General features: G+C 48.7%; 1 protein-coding gene across 1 annotated transcript in view; it reads right to left on the bottom strand.

Moving 5' to 3' along the window:
- Nucleotides 1-2,796: 2,796 nt before the first annotated feature.
- The window catches only part of SERPINE3 (serpin family E member 3), a 55,307-nt gene continuing 38,239 nt past the window's right edge, over nucleotides 2,797-19,864 (bottom strand). The window contains exons 4-9 of the mRNA XM_075333935.1: nucleotides 18,952-19,149; nucleotides 10,943-11,141; nucleotides 9,907-10,007; nucleotides 9,735-9,821; nucleotides 2,889-2,972; nucleotides 2,797-2,831 (exon numbers count right to left, since the gene is read on the bottom strand). Coding sequence (XP_075190050.1) covers nucleotides 2,797-2,831; nucleotides 2,889-2,972; nucleotides 9,735-9,821; nucleotides 9,907-10,007; nucleotides 10,943-11,141; nucleotides 18,952-19,149 — 704 coding nt within the window. The remainder of the gene's footprint in view (nucleotides 2,832-2,888; nucleotides 2,973-9,734; nucleotides 9,822-9,906; nucleotides 10,008-10,942; nucleotides 11,142-18,951; nucleotides 19,150-19,864) is intronic.

The raw sequence follows: 19,864 nt of genomic DNA, 5'->3' as shown, positions 1-19,864 counted from the left end.
TGATAGACTGGGAGCTGGTATCTGACAGCTGCGGACGCTGGTAACCAAGGTAAACATCGGGTAACTAAGTGAAGTGCTTTGTTTGGATACTCGATATTTACCTTGGTTACGAGCATCCGCAGCTGCTAGGAGCCGGGCTGCCTGCTCCCTGCACACGTAACCAAGGTAAACATCGGGTAACTAAGTGAAGCGCTTTGCTTGGTTACCCAATATTTACCTTGGTTACAAGCGTCCGCCGCTCTCAGGCGGGGGAGAGAGAGAGGGAGGGGGAGAGAGGGAGGGGGAGAGAGAGACTGATCACGCTAGGCTGGTTTCTGGGCATGCTCAGTAGAGCAAGCAGGATCCTGTCTCAGCATGCCAGCGTTTACATACGTTTGCGTGCAGCATAGTCAGGATCCAGTGAAAAACAGTATTTGGACGCAGCTCAAAAACGCTACAAGTAGCGTTTTTGAAAAAAGATAAAAAACTGCAAGTCGCTGGATCCTCACTATAACGCCCACAAACGCATGTTGACGCGAGTCCATTGCAAATGCATTGAAATTAAAACGCATTTGCACTGGATCCGTTTTTGCGTTAAAAAAACGTTCATGATGCATGTTAAAAGCGTAGTGTGAAAGCAGCCTAAACCACATGTCAGCCATTCCTTTCCTGGTGTGATATTGTTTTGGATTATCTGCAGCGCAGAACATGCCCATTTTTTCCGCTATCTATTGACTTGCTCTGCAGGACCCGCGGCGGCTGTTTGTTGCTTTTAAAGGAGTTGTGCTTCTTTAAACTCAACTCTTCAAGGTCAGCGTATTTGCCCTTGTTTTTTTTTAACATATCCATTGAGATAGAACCCTATTGCGCTTTCTTGTATTTCCAGCCTTTTTTCATATCACTAGCTAACTAGTAAACCTGCTGCCAGGTAGTCCTCCATATTCCTGAGCTCTGTATAACCCCGGCCCACCACTGATTGGCAGCTTTCTGCCTATGCACAGTGTACACAGAACTCTGCCAATCAGTGGTGTTAGTGGGGTTATACAGAGCTGAGATGGTAGAGCTTCTGTAGAAATCAATTTTTAATCAAACTACACCAAGCAGCTGAATAAATGGATATGTTACAGGCAATGTATGAAAACCTGGCTTTCTATAGAATACCTGGGCAATGTATACAATCCCTGTCGCTTTCAGGCAAGGTATGAAATATCTGCGTTGTTCTATACTTTTCCTAGGCATTACATAAAATGTCTAAGTATTATAAAGAATGAGAAGAACTGCTCAGGCAAAGTCTGATGTAATGCCCAGATTGGAAAAGTCTTTAGGAACAAACAGTCAAAAAACTAATGAAAGAAGTAACAAGATTGGAAAAGTTTTTAGGAACAAACAGTCAAAAAACTAATGAAAGAAGAAATACTAAATGAACAACAGGATATCTTTACTGGGAAAAACCACAAAGAAACAGAAGTGTCATTCCTGACTATTAGTCTTTAGTAACAAACAGTCAAAAACATAAAATAAGAAATGCAAAATGAACAACAGGATATCTTTGCTGGGAAAAAAAAAAGGAATCAGAAGTGTCATTCCTGACTGTTTGTTGCAGCGCGGGAGGCTAGAATGGCAGACTCTTAGAAAAGTGAGAGGTGGAATCTGATTGGTTGCTAATGCTAAGGGCAACTGAGCCAGTTTCACAGATCTGCTGCTGCCTGCTTTGTCCACCTACTGTTGGACGGACCACCCCTGTAGCATTCTACACTCCACCTGTTTGTCAATTAGGTATTCTATAGAATGACTAGGAAATGTATGAACATCTGATGTATTTCATACTTTGACGACCCATTTCCGGCATTGTATACATTGCCTAGGTATTCTATAGAATGCCTGTTTTTACACATTGCCGGTAACAGATACATTGCTGAAATCAAGATCTCTGCCCTCTACATCATGCTGCTCTCAGATGAGAGTAAGAACCTGGTGAGATTCCTTTTAACCTTACAGTGAAGATCTAAATTATAGCAAATCTAATATATAAAGCTGTGTGAGTGTGTGTGTGTATATATGTCCGCTTAAATCAATCTTCACTGTTGCATTTACAATCACAAAATTTTTCACAAGCACCACATTTGACTTAGGGAAGTCAGACTATGTTTCTAGGGGAAAATTTAACAGTTATTCGCCAAAAAACCTACTTATATGAAAGTCAATGGAGCTGGGAGCTACAGGTCATTAATAGGAGCTGTGATTGGTTGCTATAGGCAACAAAGGACATTCTTAGTATAAGAAGCTTATGTGTGAGGTAATATATCGGTGGAGAGAGAGACAGACAGAGATGGAGAGAGGGACACAGAGAGAGGAACACTGAGAGAGACAAAGAAAGACAGAGAGAAACAGAGCAAGAGAAACTGAGAGAGAGAAAAATGGATAGAGTAATAGAGACAGGCAGAGAGGGAAACGAGAGAGATAGGGACACTAAAGGCCCTGTCACACATAGAGATAAATCTTTGGCAGATCTGTGGTTGCAGTGAAATCATGGACATATTGTTCCATTTGTGCACAGCCACAAACCTGGCACTGATTGTCCACAATTTCACTGCAACCACAGATCTGCCGCAGATTTATCTCTGTGTGTGACAGGGCCTTTAGTTCCTATCCCGGGCAATGCCTGGTACTACACCTACTGCAGTTACTTACTAAACAAATTATCCCCCTTTCCCGGTCTCATTTAAAAGGAAGGTGATTCTAAGACCTGAAGTCTCGCTAGTGGTATATAATGTTTTAGTACAATTTGGCAAATTTCCAAAATTAAAAGCAAGAAATTTAAATCTGCAAGATTACACTGAAGAAAAGGTTCCCTGTGGAACAATAAAAATATTTACATTGTGCTTTCCACTTAAAGCCACTTAATATACCTGAGTTGGCTTGTCTTAAGAAAAAGAAAAAAGGTCTGTCTGCTTTAAACACAGTCATGCGGGATCTTTTCAGCAGAACCATTGCTGGAAGACACAAACATTAATAAGAAGGGTTAATATTACAAAGTCGGATACTTTTGTACCTATAGGGCTTGATGCATAGAGTCCAGCGTTACAACTTTAAATCGGGCCCATAGTGTCTATGCAACCATATCTGAATCAACAAATTCACTCTCATTGCCACAGGTGTATAAAATGTAGCCTCTTGCCATGCAATCTGCCTCTACTTAATATTTGTGAAATAGTTTTGAGTTCAAGCTTTGTCCTGTATTGGAATTTAACTTTTCTAACAAATCAATTGGGGAAATTTCTTCTCCTAAATATCCCACCATCACCTGTGAGCAGTATTATTGAGTGGAGGAAACCAGTCATGAAGTTAGCGACCTCCCCCTGCCTCTCTAAGTGCATAATGCGTGACTCCATAACTGCACAGTCTGACACTTCAGAACACAAACTGCACCGGGAGCGTCACAGGATGAGTTTCCGTAGGCAAACAACTGTAATAAGCACAAGTATTGTGTGCAATGGCCACCGCCACTGGACACGTTCTGTGGAGTAATCAATTGTGCTTCACTATCTGGCATCTGATGGACGATTCTGCATTTGATGAATTCCAGGAGAATGTTACCTGCCTGTGTCAGCTGTAAAGCTTGGTGCAGGAGGGACAATTCTATGGGCTTGTTCTTCACTGATTAGCCAAGGTCCCTTAGTGCCAGTGAAGGGAAATCTTAATGTTTCGGCGTACCAAGACATTTTAGACAATTGCATCTTCCAACACTGTTGGAACCATTTAGGGAAGACTTGTTACAGCACAAACCTAGGTCCATAAAGACATTGTTGGGTGAGTTCTGTGTGGAAGGCTTTGACTTTCTCCACAGAGCCCTGAGAACAACCTGTTTGAACATGTTTGATGTTGGTCGAGACTTGCAATCTCTCCTGGTCATCCCATTGTCTGACCTCACAAAGGATGAGGATGAATGGTGAAAAAAGTCCTAGGACATACACCAATATCTTGTAGAAAGCCTTCTAAGAAAAGAAGCTTTTACCATAACTACAAATGTAGCACCATCTTATTAAAGCATAACTCCCAAAATTAAATTCTCATTGGAGATTTTGACTGCTCTGCCTGGAGCGTACGGGCTAATGGTTAACCTTTGCTACATTCATCGTCTATGAAACTGCCTGTACTTGGCTTTTTCCTGGAGTCCTGGTGATAATTCAGTGGAAGTTGTGCGTATGCACCTTCGGTCCATTCAAGATCGGGCTACTAAGGGTTCCAACATTTTTATGCCCAGAAATCAGTAAGTAATATCTTATTCTATGGTTCGGAGTTAACTTATGATGGGAATAACCCTTTAAAGTCTATAGATTTAGAAAGCTCCTGTAGATGTAATGTGTAGGTTTTCAACACTTGTGTTCATATAGTGCAGGCGTGTCAAACACTTTTTTTTTCTTTTTCTCCAACAAGGGCCATATCAGCATTATGTTTGCCTTCAAAGGGCCACTTGAAAATGTAAGGGATTATGCAGATCTCCATGCAACAGGCTATGAGCGTGGACTGCAATGCACAAACTAGCCAGGGGCTACATGAGAGCTGTCCCTGGGTACAATGGCTAGGGTAGTAGGCTCATCCAAGATCTGTCCCTGTGTGCTAGGGCTATAAGACAGGTGTTCTTGGTAGTTGGGTTTTAAGAGAGCTCTCCCTGGGTAGTAGGGCTATATGAGAGCTGTCCCTGGGTAGTAGGGCTAAGAGAGCGGTTATTGGGTAGTAGGGCCAAAGGTTCTCTCCCTGCATAGAAGAGCCCAGAGCGAAGTCCCTACTTAGTAGGGCTAAGGGCCCTTGGCTCTACTAAGCAGGGACAGCGCCCTTGGCTCTACTAAGCAGGGACAGCGCCCTTGGCCCTACTAAGCAGGGAAAGCGCCCTTGGCCCTACTAAGCAGGAAAGCGCCCTTGACCCTGCTAAGTAGGGACATCGCTCTTGGCCCTACTAAGCAGGGACAGTGCCCTTGGCCATACTAAGCAGGAACAGCACCAGTGTCGCGGGCGGAGGAGGGGACGCCGCGCTCTCCCACTGCTGCTCGGGTCCGGCTGCCGCTGCTCGGTGGCTCGAGCGATGGGCCGGATCCCGGGGACTCGAGCGGCGCTCCTCGCCCGCGAGTGAAAGGGGGTTTTTGCGTGTGGGGATTGTTTATTGTCCGTGACGCCACCCACGGTTGTGGTGATTTGTTGACACCACCGCTGCTCTGTATGGGGATCCCGGGAGGGATGGTATGGAGCAGCCAGTTGTTGTGTTGCCCCTCCGTGGGTAGGGGTTAGTGATCCCGGGGCCCAGTGATGAGGTGGGAGATGCAGGGCTTGGTGGGCGCAGGGACGCGGGGGCAGCGCTGTGCCTTGCGGCACTGTGGTACTCACTCAGCCTGAGACGATGACACAGTTCTCGGTAAAACACACGGCTGGAAAGACGGTTCCCACGGACGGCTGCACTTGCTTTCCCCAGTAGGTGACGGTCCCTCTGTCCTGCACCTATGTTGATAATGGTTGCGATGGGTTCCCACCGGTAACCCGCTCCCCGGCTTGGATATGGGCCGGATGAGCCCTACTTTGCCCGCAGACGCTGGCCCTGAGAAACTGGTGCCCTGGCGGTGGCGGTGTCTCTCTGTAACGGTCGGACTGTTGCCTTCAATCGGGACTTGGTTGTTTGGAGACAGACGTCCCCTTCACTGACGGATTTGGCAAATTCACGGCGACTCCTAGCCTTGCCGGGATCCAAAAGGCCCCTGCCCTGGTGCTGACTGTTCTTCGTATACTGCTCCAGACCGCCGGGTCACTACCCGTCCGCGGTCCTTCCAGCAACCTCCGAGCAGTCCCCCTCCAGACTGTCACCGCCGTCTGCTGACCTTGCTGTCTCTGTCCTGCACACAGCTGGACCCACTTCAGGCTTTTCTACTCTCACTTTTACTCTTTTCTTCTTTGCTCCACTACTACTTCACTTTCACTTCACTTAGCTCCTCTACCACTTCACTGTTTACTCCTCCACTTCCCTCACTGTTCTGCCTGGTTCTCCTCCCGCCTCCAGGGCTGTGTACTCCTCGGTGGGCGGAGCCAACCGCCTGGCCCACCCCCTGGTGTGAACATCAGCCCATGGAGGAAGGCAACAAGGATTTTGGTAGCCTTGGTGTTCCTAACTGGGGTGTAGGGTGTGGTGGTGTAATGACCTGTGACCCCTGGCTTGCCCAGGGCATCACATTCCCCCTTAGCAAAATGCAGACCGTCCGCGGGCTGCCCGTCCAACACCGGTTTTATTTTCTGAAAAAGGTAAACGGTAACATATAAATTATAACATCATCCCACAACGGGAGGCACATTTCTTAAACGTTGCAAAACGGTTTACGGCTACGGTTTCCACTCTCTCCCACCCAAGCAACCTGGCCCTGATGCTGCCCCTAAAACCCAGGCAGCACCCCTTGACCCAAGTCCAGCACAAAGTCACCCGAGCGGGATCTGTCCTTCCCCTCCAGAGGGTAGCCACCGGTTCCTGTGGTGGCTGGGCCCAGCCTGCTCTGCTGAGGGCCCTCCCTCCAACCTGCCTCTCCGGAGGCGGCAACTGCGGAAACGGTAACGGTAAAACAACTTATTTACATGCCACTAACGTTTGTGGTTGCCCTGCAAGTTCACGGGCTTGTCCATGGAAAGTTCTCCATGCAAACTTTTTAAACGGTCCCCACGGGGACAACGGTGCCGGCAACGGCCGGTTTTCTCTCAATCACGGTCAAATCAGATTATTTTTCGGTTCCATTTCACTTATCATTTCTTTTCAAACTTTTCAAACATACAACTCAGTGGTGGTCCCAACGGGGACTGGACAATGGTGCTCCGCTGCCCTACTCCGATTATTCTGCCAAGGCGGCCCATCCTCCGCCACCAGCATATCAAACATGCACTGACATGCCTGCTGTGACAGGGGTACCCGGTACCCATTTCCACCGGTACGCGGGGTATGGACAACCACGGGGTCTCCTACATAGCGGGAACGCTCACTTGCCTCTTCAAACTCAGCAGCGGACCCGGAACTAGGGCCGGAGTCGTCATCTCGTTTCTGCGTTAGGCGGGTTACCGCTAGCTGCCACAGCCTCCCGGCCTCCAACATCCAGCATTTCAGACTCTTCCGTGGCAGCACGGAGCAGCATATTAGGCGAGCTTACACTGAGGCGCCCCATAAGTAACGGCAAGGGGGATGCATAGGCCGAGACTAGGCCGGGCCCCTCAGCCGCAGCTGCCGGTCCTGGTAGGACATAGGGACGTGGGTCACCAGTCGACTCTGCTACATCTATTTCCCCTCTGTACATCGGGGCAGTTGTAATCAGCTCCTCCACCTCATTGGTCCACTGCTCCATCATCCGGAAGATTTGTTCCTGCTGACGCTGGTGGAACTGAATCACCCGGGCCCTCATCCAGGCCACGGTCCCGGGCTCAGGGTCCGGCACAGTCTATACTGGGGTTTCTGGCACCATGCTGTCAAGGGGCCGTGGTTCCAGCGGTTCCCCCTGGTGGACTTCAGGGACGTCCCGGACGTCTGCAGCTGGCTGGTCCGCCGGAGCGGCTGGGCAGGGTATCGGTACCGGTTGAGCAGGTAGCGGGCCTAATGGCGGAGCGGCAGCAGCTATCACGGGTAGCGGGGAGAGAGGCAGGGTGAGCGGAAGCCGGCCGGGCCCCTCAGCTCCAATGGCCGATCCTTCAGGAATACAGGGGCGTGGGTCGCTTACCCGCTCCTCCAAACCCTTTCTACCTCGCATCTCCACATAGCAGCCACCACATCTGCCATGTCGGTCTCCCACTCCTCCAGGAGGAGTTGCATATGGGCCTGCAGACGATTACTCAGCGGGACGGTCCGGTCCCTCAACCACGTCGCCGTGCCGGGCGCGGGGGTCTCGCTGTTATTGATTGGAGCGGACATCTCGGCAGTTGTGCTTTCCAGGAACTAGCAACAAGATGGCTACAGGGTCCTGGCGTCCCTGCTTTTATAGCCGCGCTCACATGCAGCCAGCCGCCATCGCGTACCCCTTAGCTCTTTCCAGCCACTTATCTATTGGGGCCGAGTTTTGGCCTTCGCGCCTCTGCTACTCGAGAAGACGCTCGAGCGGGAACTTTTCGCGCCAAAGATGGCGACTTCCGAAATTTTTCAGCCGGATACCTCCGGCGGTTACAAGGCGCACCTCTACCCAACGGCAGAGCGGTAAGATCCTGTTCGTGACGCCAAATTGTCGCGGGCGGAGGAGGGGACGCCGCGCTCTCCCACTGCTGCTCGGGTCCGGCTGCCGCGGCTGCTGCGGCCTGCTGCTGCTCGGTGGCTTGAGCGATGGGCCGGATCCCGGGGACTCTAGCGGCGCTCCTCGCCCGTGAGTGAAAGGGGGGGTTTTGGGTATAGGGATTGGTTATTGTCCGTGACGCCACCCACGGTTGTGGTGATTTGTTGACACCACCGCTGCTCTGTATGGGGATCCCAGGAGGGATGGTATGGAGCAGCCAGTTGTTGTGTTGCCCCTCTGTGGGTAGGGGTTGGTGATCCCGGGGCCCAGTGATGAGGTGGGAGATGCAGGGCTTGGTGGGCGCAGGGACGCGGGGGCAGCGCTGTGCCTTGCGGCATTGTGGTACTCACTCAGCCTGAGACGATGACACAGTTCTCGGTAAAACACACGGCTGGAAAGACGGTTCCCACGAACGGCTGCACTTGCTTTCCCCAGTAGGTGACGGTGACGGTCCCTCTGTCCTGCACCTATGTTGATAATGGTTGCGATGGGTTCCCACCGGTAACCCGCTCCCCGGCTTGGATATGGGCCGGAGGAGCCCTACTTTGCCCACAGACGCTGGCCCTGAGAAACTGGTGCCCTGGCGGTGGCGGTGTCTCTCTGTAACGGTCGGACTGTTGCCTTCAATCGGGACTTGGTTGTTTGGAGACAGACGTCCCCTTCACTGACGGATTTGGCAAATTCACGGCGACTCCTAGCCTTGCCGGGATCCGAAAGGCCCCTGCCCTGGTGCTGACTGTTCTTCGTATACTGCTCCAGACCGCCGGGTCACTACCCGTCCGTGGTCCTTCCAGCAACCTCCGAGCAGTCCCCCTCCAGACTGTCACCGCCGTCTGCTGACCTTGCTGTCTCTGTCCTGCACACAGCTGGACCCACTTCAGGCTTTTCTACTCTCACTTTTACTCTTTTCTTCTTTGCTCCACTACTACTTCACTTTCACTTCACTTAGCTCCTCTACCACTTCACTGTTTACTCCTCCACTTCCCTCACTGTTCTGCCTGGTTCTCCTCCCGCCTCCAGGGCTGTGTACTCCTTAGTGGGCGGAGCCAACCGCCTGGCCCACCCCCTGGTGTGAACATCAGCCCATGGAGGAAGGCAACAAGGATTTTGGTAGCCTTGGTGTTCCTAACTGGGGTGTAGAGTGTGGTGGTGTAATGACCTGTGACCCCTGGCTTGCCCAGGGCGTCACACCAGCAGGACATTTAAATTGAAATCCTTATGTGTCTTGACCTTGCGGGCCACAAAAAATGATGTGGTGAACTGGATTTGGTTCCCAGGCCTTGAGTTTAACACCCCAGTGCATCAATAAGGCACTGTCCAAAATAAATTTCTATGCAAGTCTAGAGGGGTGTGTAAATAAAAAATGCAGCAATTAGTGCCATGTTTCAGGCAGAGAAACTGCATTTTGTGCCAAAATTCTATTTAGAGCGCCATAGAATGTGACAATGTGCAGTATGACTTGATGTGACTCTTACCCACCTGTCACTCCTGAGCCTTTTGTGCCACCTTCTTCCACTTCAATCTCTGCTTTGTGAGATGCTTGAGAAACATAAAGGTTTCTGTGTTCTGAAATTAGATCGCACATTCACAGGTTTCTACGTAATGATATAAGAAATGTTTTGCTACTGGACATGTCCCATGTGATATTTACCAGAGATTCCTTTAAAGTCTGCTTTTCTTGGGTCAAATAGATCTGAGACTCCCAGGGCTGGCAATACCATCCTTAGATCTCTGTAGCTTTCCAATTTAAATCTGCAATTAAGATAACAAAGATGATCCAGAATTTGTCTGGTATAATGCCACATAGAATTGGCTCTCAGGTATATACAGTTGAATTATGGGTCAGTTGGGGTACCTGAACTAGAGAAATAAATGCCAGTCAGTAGAAAAAAAAGGTACCTGGAATTTCTAAAATTAGTAAAGTTTACTGTTTTCTTGTGTCAAAATTTAGGTTGGATCTACAAATACAAGTTTTGATGCAAATTTTTGAGCCAAAAGTAAGAAAGAATATGGCTGCTGCTTCTCCTCTTTCCACTCGAACTACATATCTTTCTCTGGCCTCAGGTAATTTCTTGGAGGCCTAAAGGCCGCTTTACAGACTGCGATATCGGTACCGATATCGCCAGCATGCGTACCCGCCACCATCGGTTGTGCGACACAGGCAAATCTCTGCCCGTGTCGCACAACATCGCCCAGACCCGTCACACTACTTACCTTCCCTGCGACGTCGCTGTGACCGGTGAACTGCCTCCTTTCTAAGGGGGCGGTTCGTTCAGCGTCACAGCGACGTCACAGTAGCGTCACTGAACCGCCGCCCAATAGAAGAGAAGGGGCGGAGATGAGCGAGACGAACATCCTGCCCACCTCCTTCCTTCCGCATTGTGGCCGGGAGGCAGGTAAGGAGAGGATCCTCGTTCCTGCGGTGTCACACGTACCGATGTGTGCTGCTGCAGGAACGAGGAACAACTTCATTACTGCTGCAGTAACGATATTTGAGAATGGACCCCCATGTCACCGATGAGCGATTTTTCACGTTTTTGCGACGATGCAGAATCGCTCATATGTGTCACACGCAACGGCATCGCTACAGCGGCCAGATGTGCGTCACAAAATCCGTGACCCCAACGAGATCGCTGTAGCGATCTCGTAGTGTGTAAAGCCCCCTTAAGTTCTTGTCATGTTTTTACCTGGGCAAAAAGACATCCATTCTGATTCTTTTCATACTATTGGTCCACGCTGTAATGGTCTTTGATGTCAGGTTTGATTCAATGGAAGTCAAGTGTGTGGTCCTGTCCGTAGGGCGCACCACAAACATGCCGACTGTATTCCCCAGATAGGGCAACTCCACTACTGTAAACTTCTCCAGGGACGACGTTTCAAACTGACCTGTAAAAGAATCTCAGAGTTTGTATTCTGGTTACTGGGAGGTGGTGGTGGTGACACCATGAAAGAATTATTCTAGCCATCAATTTAGATATGGTCATGTGGTTAATTTAAAGGGGTTTTCAGATATTAAAAATGTATTTTTTTCTCCAAAAATAAAGCTCATGGATAGGCATGACTGTATTTGTTCCTTTAGGTCATCACACTTACGACCTTCAATACGAGCAGCAACCTGCCAATCTCCAAGAGCGACTGTAATAATGATAAAAATGCCCACTTTAGACATATTCCCATGTAGTGTAAATGCGGTGTTTCATTTCTGCAGAAAATATGTTACGTTTAAAGAGGTGGTCACTACTCTGCAATAGTAACCACATCGCTGAAAAACTTATAGGTAAGGATTTTTCTAAATACCTTGTTCAGCCAATTCTGCTTCTGATCAGCGCTATTGTGCTCCGCTCAACTCCAGGAAGTGACCCCTCCGGGCTCCGTGATTTCTGAGATCTGGTAATGTCACGTCAACTTCCAGTTGATCCAACATCACCAAGCCCGGCCCCAATCTTCCTGAGCGTGCATGTAGACAGAAACACATGCAACCCGCTCCTGTCAGAAGAGTGTGCAGCTGTGCCAGTGATGCAATGTCAGACTCGTGCAAGTCTGGCATGACATCAGCCGGCAGGGCCTGCCGCTCTCTGAACATGAGAGTGCATATACATGAACGTAGAAATGACTTTATAATACTCACCTAAACGGTCGGTGCGGTGCAGACTGGTCGGATGGGTGTCTCCATTCTCTGGGTGCGGCGCCTCTTCTTTCGGCCATCTTTGTCCTCCTTTTTCTGAAGCCTGGGTGCATTACGCGTCCTACGTCATCCACACAGGCCAGCATTGAGGTCCTGCGCAGGCACAGTACAATACTTTGATCTGCCCTGCTCAGGACAGGTCAAAGTGCGCCTGCACAGGACCACAATGCCAGCCTGTGTGGATGACGTAGGACGCGTCATGCACCCAGGCTTCAGAAGAAGGAGGACAAAGATGGCCGAAAGAAGAGGCATCGCATCCGGAGAACAAACACCTATTTGACCATTCTGCACCGGACCGACCGTTAGGTAAGTATTATAAAGTCATTTTTATGTTCTACACAGTGGCCTGGTCTCTTATATACAGCATGTTAGAATGCTGTATATAAGAACCCACAGGTGGTGGCCGCAGCTTATAGTCACCTAATCTGGTGACAGGTTCCCTTTAAAGCACGATGTTCTCAAACGAAAGTGGCTACGGTACATAATAATGTCAGTGTCATCAGCAGGTTGATTTCTTTTCCTGAGGAAGGAGACGGATGTCTCTGAAACGCGTAGAAACTGTCAAATAAAAATTAAATCTTTTAATTTGCACGCATCAGTGGTTTTTATCGCGGCATAAACCCGGTCTTCTCTTCTACCTGTGTGATACAAAATTCCGCTCCCGGGGCTGCAGCTAAACCACCAGTCACTCACAGGCTATCATAAGGGGTTGTGACTGGCACAACCTCACCAGGTGAGTGCTTCTTTAGCCCGCTACACACGCTTCAATATATCTCACAATCCGTCGTTGGGGTCAAGTTGTAAGTGACGCACATCCGGCATCGTTTGTGAGGTATCTGCGTGTGACAGCTACATGCGATCAGGATTGAACGCAAAACCGTTGATCGCAAACACATCGTATCATTCTCTAGTATTGAGCGTTTTGTTGCACGAACCTAGTCAATTGTAACGTGTGACATCCCTCATACGATTTTGTTGTCTGATGCTATGTGCGCAGGTGTGCGCTCTGCACCGCAGCTTAAAAAAGGTCCGCTTCAGAGCGCAGCTGAAAAGCTGCGTTCTGAAGCGCCTCACAATGTCTGTCATTCACTAATCTCTGTCAGTCCGTCACTATCTCTGTCCCTCACTCGCTGTGTGTGCTGCAGCTCCGGTCACCTCCATGCAGCAGCGCTGGATGCGACGCTGGATCATCCTGGATTACGCCGGACAAGGAGGGCTTTTTGGGGCTGATTAAAGTGGTGAACCAGGGTATATGTGTGTGTTTTTATTTCTAATAAAGGATTTTTTTCTGGTGTGTGTGTTTATTTACTGTAACTTACAGATTAATCATGGAGGGTGTCTCATAGACGCCTGACATGATTAATCTAGGACTTATTGGCAGCTATGGGCTGCCAATAACTCCTTATTACCCCGATTTGCCAACGCACCAGGGCAAATCGGGAAGAGCCGGGTACAGTCCCAGAACTGTCGCATCTAATGTATGCGGCAATTCTGGGCGGCTGTTGGCTGATATTGTTAGGGTGGGGGGCTCCCCATAACGTGGAGCTCCCCATCCTGAGAATACCAGCCTTCAGCCGTATGGCTTTATCTGGCTGGTTTTAAAAATGGGGGGAACCGCACGCCGTTTTTTTTAATTATCTAATTATTTATTTCACTACACAGTATAGACACGCCCACTGGCTGCTGTGATTGGGTGCAGTGTGACACCTGCCACTCAGAGTGGGGGTGTGTCTCACTGTAACCAATCATAGGCGCTGGTGGGCGGGGAAAGCAGGGAATACGAAATTGTTTAATGGGCGGCCGGCTTTTTCAAAACAGTAAAAGCCGCCGGAGCAGTGTGAACGCCGTGCAGCGCCGGGGATCGGGGATTGGTGAGTATATGAGAGAGGGCTGCTAACTTCAGTTACTCAGGAGATTAGCGGTCACCGGTGAGTCTTCACTGGTGACCGCTAATCAGGACGCGACACAGACACAGCCGCAGCATCACAGTGAAGTCGGGTGAAGTTCACCCGAGTTCATTCTGACAGTGCGGCTCTGTCTGTGTCTGCTGTCATCTGCCATTCAGCTCTGCTACATGGCTGTCTGTGTCTGCTGTTAGCGGCCATGTAGCAGAGCTGAATGGCAGATGACATAGTAAAAACGCATCCCACATTACACACGCTTGGCAAGTCAATAAATAAAAAAAAAAAGGTGCTCAATGCATACGTCACAGAACACATGATCTAAAGGATCGCACACAAAATTGACCAATTTAACATAGACTACTAACGCTCGTGTGACAGCAAATGAACGACCAACGTGAAATCTCATAGATCCCGTATGCAACCTGGGCGTGTCACATCGCAAATGCGATTGTACAACTAATTGCAACGTGTAAAGTGGGCTTTAGTCTTGTCTGTCTACCCTCATACCGGGTAAGACCCTATTGCGCTTTTTTCCCCCCTACAGTTTTACAAGATCAGCAGGTTGCAACAGAGATACAGAGAGAGTGGAAGATTCACAGAAAGGCAGAGAAGTGGACACTTAATTGTAAACAAAATGTTTCGGAACCGGATGATGAAGGCCACACAACTCCAGGCACATTTAAGGGAGGTGAGAGACACCCAAGTGTCATGTCAGACCATTCAAAACCATTTACATCAGCGTGCTCTGTGTGCTAGATGCCTGCAAGGTACCTGACCACACCACAAGGCACAGGCATCAGTCTGGCTGGACGGGGAACCAATGGGCCTCAGTGCTTTTCACTGCCGAAAGTCGATTTACGCTGAGCAGAAATGATGGCTGCCAATAATGTTGAAGACTTCAAGAAGAGCGATATATGCTTCAGGCACTACTGTCACCAGACGAGCCTTTGGTGGTGTTAGTGTGGACAGGTGTGTCTAGTCAATTTAGAACTGTCCTACACTTTTTGGGTGGTACAGTGAGGAGCCCCTACTATTGGAAAAACATAACTAATCCAGTCATTGTGCCTCTGCATGAACAACACAGGCCTAATTTCATCTTCACGGACAACAATGTTCCAGCTCATGGAGGTCACATCAACAAGGAACGACTGCTGGAGACTGGGGAACCTCGGAGCGGCTGGCACTTTCTCCAGGCCTGAATCCAGGCCCAGACTGACCATAGGGAAATTCTGGCAAATGCCAGATGGGCCGGTCCCTATGGGGGGCCGGTGCCTGTAGTGGGCCGCTGTATCTGCAGTCACCGTCGCACTCCTCAGCAGTGTGTGCATGCCGGGTACACTAGCTGCAGCCGGAGGCAGCGCTGTGCTGTGTCGGCCCTGTTGTGTGCTGCTGTGCCAGCCAGGCATGCACACACTGCTGAGGAGCGCGGCGGTGGCAGTGACCGCAGCTTCCTCTGTCCTATTCAAATGTATTTGCGTCTTTCAGACGTAAATACATTTGAACAGTGCACTGGGACTGGGCCCCCAACGTGCAGCAACGTGATGAGATCAGCACCTTGCTGACGTCATCAAAGTGCTGCGGGAGCCGGAACACAGGAGACATCAGGAAGCGGTAATCGCTCCATGGAGGAGCCGAAGAGACAGGTTTAATTAATGGGGATGAGTGGGGAGGGGCTGAGGACACATAACGGGGAACACTTGTGAAGGAACACAGCTTTGTGACAGGCAGAGGGGGAGCACTGTATTTTGAGGGAGGGGGAGGAGGCAGGAGTGAGTAGTGATAGGGAGTCTAATTTGTGTGTGTAGGTGATGATGGGGGGTGCATTGTATTATGTCTGGGGAGGGGGTAATGGGAGGTGCATTGTATTGTGTGGGGGGGGGAAGGGTAATGGGGGGTGCATTGTATTGTGTGTGTGTGTGTGTGTGTGTGTGTAGTGGGTGATGGGGGTGTATTGTATTGTGTGTGGGGGAGGGGTAATGAAGCATGCATTGTATTGTGTGTGTGTGTGTGTGAGGCTAATGGGGGTGCATTGTATTGTGTGTGTGTGTGTGTGGGGAGGGGTAATGGAGCGTGCATTGTATTGTGTGTGTGTGTGCGTTTGTAGTGGGTGATGGAGGGTGTATTGTATTGTGAGTGGGGGAGGGGTAATGGAGCGTGCATTGTATTGTGTGTGTGTGCGGGGAGCGGTAATGGGGGTGCATTGTATGTGTGTGTGTGGGCGTGGAGGACTAATGGGGGTGCATTGTATTGTGTGTGTGTGTGTGTGTGTGTGTGTAGGAAGGGGTAATGGGGGAGCATTTTATTGTGTGTGTGGAGAGGTTTGCGGAGTCATTAATCGAGGACTAATTAGTGTGATATCAGTGATATTAGTCCTGGACCTGTCCGCACAGGTACAATCCCCTGTAGTGACTGCAGCGCTTGCAGAGTGATTAGGACACAGGTATGTGGCAGAACAATCCACAAATCAGGGAAGCAAAGAGCAGAAAATACATCAAGGTCTGCTACACACTGCAAAAATGTGTCACATAGTGCCATACAGTGTCACATAGTTCCATACAATACTCACATAATGCCATACAGTACTCACATAATGCCATACAGTCTCACATAGTGCCATACAGTACAGTACTCACATAGTGCCATACAGTGTCACATAGTGCCATACAGTACTCACATAGTGCCATACAGTGTCACATAGTGCCATACAGTACTCACATAGTGCCATACAGTGTCACATAGTGCCATACAGTACTCACATAGTGCCATAAAGTGTCACATAGTGCCATAGAGTGTCACATAGCTCCATACAGTGTGACAGAGTGATACAGTGTCACATAATGCCATACAGTACTCACATAGTGCCATACAGTGTCACATAATGCCATAAAGTGTCACATAGTGCCATACTGTGTCACATAGCGCCATACAGTGTGACAGAGTGATACAGTGTCACATAATGCCATTCAGTACTCACATAGTGCCATACAGTGTCACATACTGCCATACAGTGTCACATAGCGCCATACAGTGTCACATAGCGCCATACAGTGTCACATAGCGCTATACAGTGTCACATAGCGTCATACAGTGTGACAGAGTGATACAGTGTCACATAGTGCCATACAGTGCTCACATAGTGCCATACAGTGCTCACATATACAAGTGCAGAAATATATTATACATTCACGACGCGAAAATTGGGATCAGCTGATTCCCGTGTAGAATCTCGCAACTCTGTACCTCAATGACCTGAGGGCCGCCCTTCAGGAAAAGTGGGATGCCATGCGTCAGCAGACGATAACTCCACTGGTAACCAGCATGAGACGTCATTGTCAAGCTGTAACTGATGCTCAAGGCCACATGACAAGTTAAGACATTGACATCTTTGGGGGAGAGGGTATACCCATTATAGTTTTTTTTTAACATTTTATGATATTTCAGGTTGTTTCTGTAGCAGAATCTGCTCGAAAAAGATGTTCTTTGAGTAGTTACCTCTTGAAAACCTAGGGTTTTTTTAAAAAAAAAATGCCTCTTAAAGTGTGCTCACATAGCCTAAGGCTCATATAGTCTTCCTCCCCCTGTCTCTGTTGTTACAAGGGTAGGAGGGGGGAGGAAGGACAGGCAGGCAGACAGACAGAGGTGGGAATAACTAGCAAAACCTGACCCACCTATTAGATATTCCATTGCACCTCTCTTCAAATAACAGTGCCCTTCATAAACTTTACTTGCCTATATTTCAGAAACTATACATCCGATCTCACAACTAAAGGTATGTTTAGAATCAACATGATAGGGTCAGTATAGCACTGGCTTTAGTCTATATATGAAAATCCTGGTGGTTGGTCGTCTTTAAGTCTGATCATCAGAGGTCCAGCCCACCACCATTTAAATATTGATAGACTTTTCTTCCTTCATTCAGGCCTTAATTTTGCCAGAATTCTCACATAAGACTGCTTAAAATGTCAGACGTTTTGATGTTTATTTCAGGCCAGCCTTGCCAACTCTTAAAAAACGGGCAGTGCTTGGGTGTGATGGGGGGGAACTGCGCCTGACATTTTATAATTTTCTAAAAAAGTGGCATAAATCAGGGCAGAAATGTATACTAGCCTCTGCCTGCAGAATATTTCTTGCAGTGGTACACACTTTTTATTTGGCGCATCTCACTCCAGTACTCCTTTCATTAAGACTGGTTTACAACACTCCAGTCTTGATGAATCGGCACCTTAAGCGGGCTTTACACGCTACGAGATCGCTACAGCGATCTCGTTGGGGTCACGGATTTTGTGACGCACATCCGGCCGCTGTAGCGATCTTGTTGCGTGTGACTCCTAGGAGCGATTTTGGATTGTTGCAAAAACGTCCAAAATCGCTCCTCGTTGACATGGGGGTCCATTCTCAAATATCGCTGCTGTCGCGTGGGCGAAGTTGATCCTCGTCCCTGCGGCAGCACACATCGCTACGTGTGACACCGCAGGAACGAGGAACCTCTCCTTACCTGCCACACGCCAGCAATGAGGAAGGAAGGAGGTGGGCGGGATGTTCGTCCCGCTCAGCTCCGCCCCTCCGCTTTGATTGGCCGGCCACTTAGTGACGTTGTGGTGACGTCGCTGTGATGCCGAACGTCCCTCCCCCTTGAAGGAGGGATTGTTCGGCAGTCACAGCAACGACGACGACCAGGTAAGTGCGTGTGACGCTGCCGTAGCGATAATGTTCGCTGCGGCAGCGATCACCAAATATCGGCATAATGATAGGGGCGGGTGCTATCACGCTCGCCATCACTAGCATCGGCTAGCGATGTCGCAGCGTGTAAAGCCCTCTTTAGTGTTCTATTACTGAAAACCACCTTTAAATAGAAACAAATGGGCGTGTAATCAGTATAATTTTGCTGTTAATATGTTTAAGATTCATTTCCTTTGATTCTCATTATAATTTTATTGCACACAGTGGAGAAAAGTGAGATCATAATTTTTGTTTGACTTCTGGTCATTTAGAAAATGTATTGATAAAAAGACTGCACACCCGTGCATAATTTCACTCTGTTACATAATTTTGTATATTGATTTGATCCCTTGACATTACGATTACTGGATCATCAGTTATTCCTTACCGTAGTTTACATCCGCAGTCTGATGCATCATGGGAACTTTGACCACTGATCCATCCGCGCAAATGAAAGGCAATGTTTGGGTATCGGCAAAAGAGAATTTGGTTTTCCATTTGCTTCCATAATACATTGTGCTCACGAGTGCGATCTGTGTAAATCCGGATCCAAAGTTTTCGCCAGGTACCAATGTCTTTACACCACCTGTAAATATCAGAAAAAGTGGCTTTTAATGTTGTTTTCCTTTTTGCTTTAAATATAGGTGAAGACCTTGTGTAGAGTGACACGGGGCGGTAGTCGATGGTGAGGTAACGACTCCAGACACCCCGACATGCTATATGAAATACCTTGTCCTGGCTATATGTGTGTACTTTAGCCATGTGGGCTGGGAACCCTTGCAGGTCGCATACTGCTGCTGCCGGTGGCCAGGACCGGATGACCACTCACACGCAAAAGACCAACTGTTCCTTTTGAAAAGTAAGGAGTTGTGGTTTATTGTCATTCACAATTATACACCACTCCAGTTAGCAAATATCTTCCAGTACGTTACATTTTCATTTTAGATTAACAGACACAGTTCAACTTCCCTCTGGGTTGCGTCCAATCTAACTGGACCGTTGAGTCCCAGTACAACCCAGTCTAGCGTTGGAATACACTGTGACACTCAACTTCTCTTCCTGCAGTCCCAAGTCCAGTCTCCTCACGGGTCTCGTAATGCCCGCTTTGTACACCTGGACGTTTAACAGAACACTGCTAGGTTGGTTGACTACGTCACACACCAGTAGAGGTTAACCCGGTCTGGGTCCTCTCGGTTTGAGAATTGGTCTCTCATTACAATGCTGTTCACGTCCTTTGTCTCTGGCCTCTCTCGACATTCAGGCTATATTGCTTTCTGTATCTTTGGTCCGTTGTCACAAGT

Source organism: Anomaloglossus baeobatrachus, chromosome 2 (assembly GCF_048569485.1).
Source record: "Anomaloglossus baeobatrachus isolate aAnoBae1 chromosome 2, aAnoBae1.hap1, whole genome shotgun sequence".
Classification (NCBI taxonomy): Eukaryota; Metazoa; Chordata; class Amphibia; order Anura; family Aromobatidae; genus Anomaloglossus; species Anomaloglossus baeobatrachus.
The sequence above is the reverse complement of the archived record's forward strand: the minus strand, read 5'-3'. Positions and strand labels throughout refer to the sequence as shown.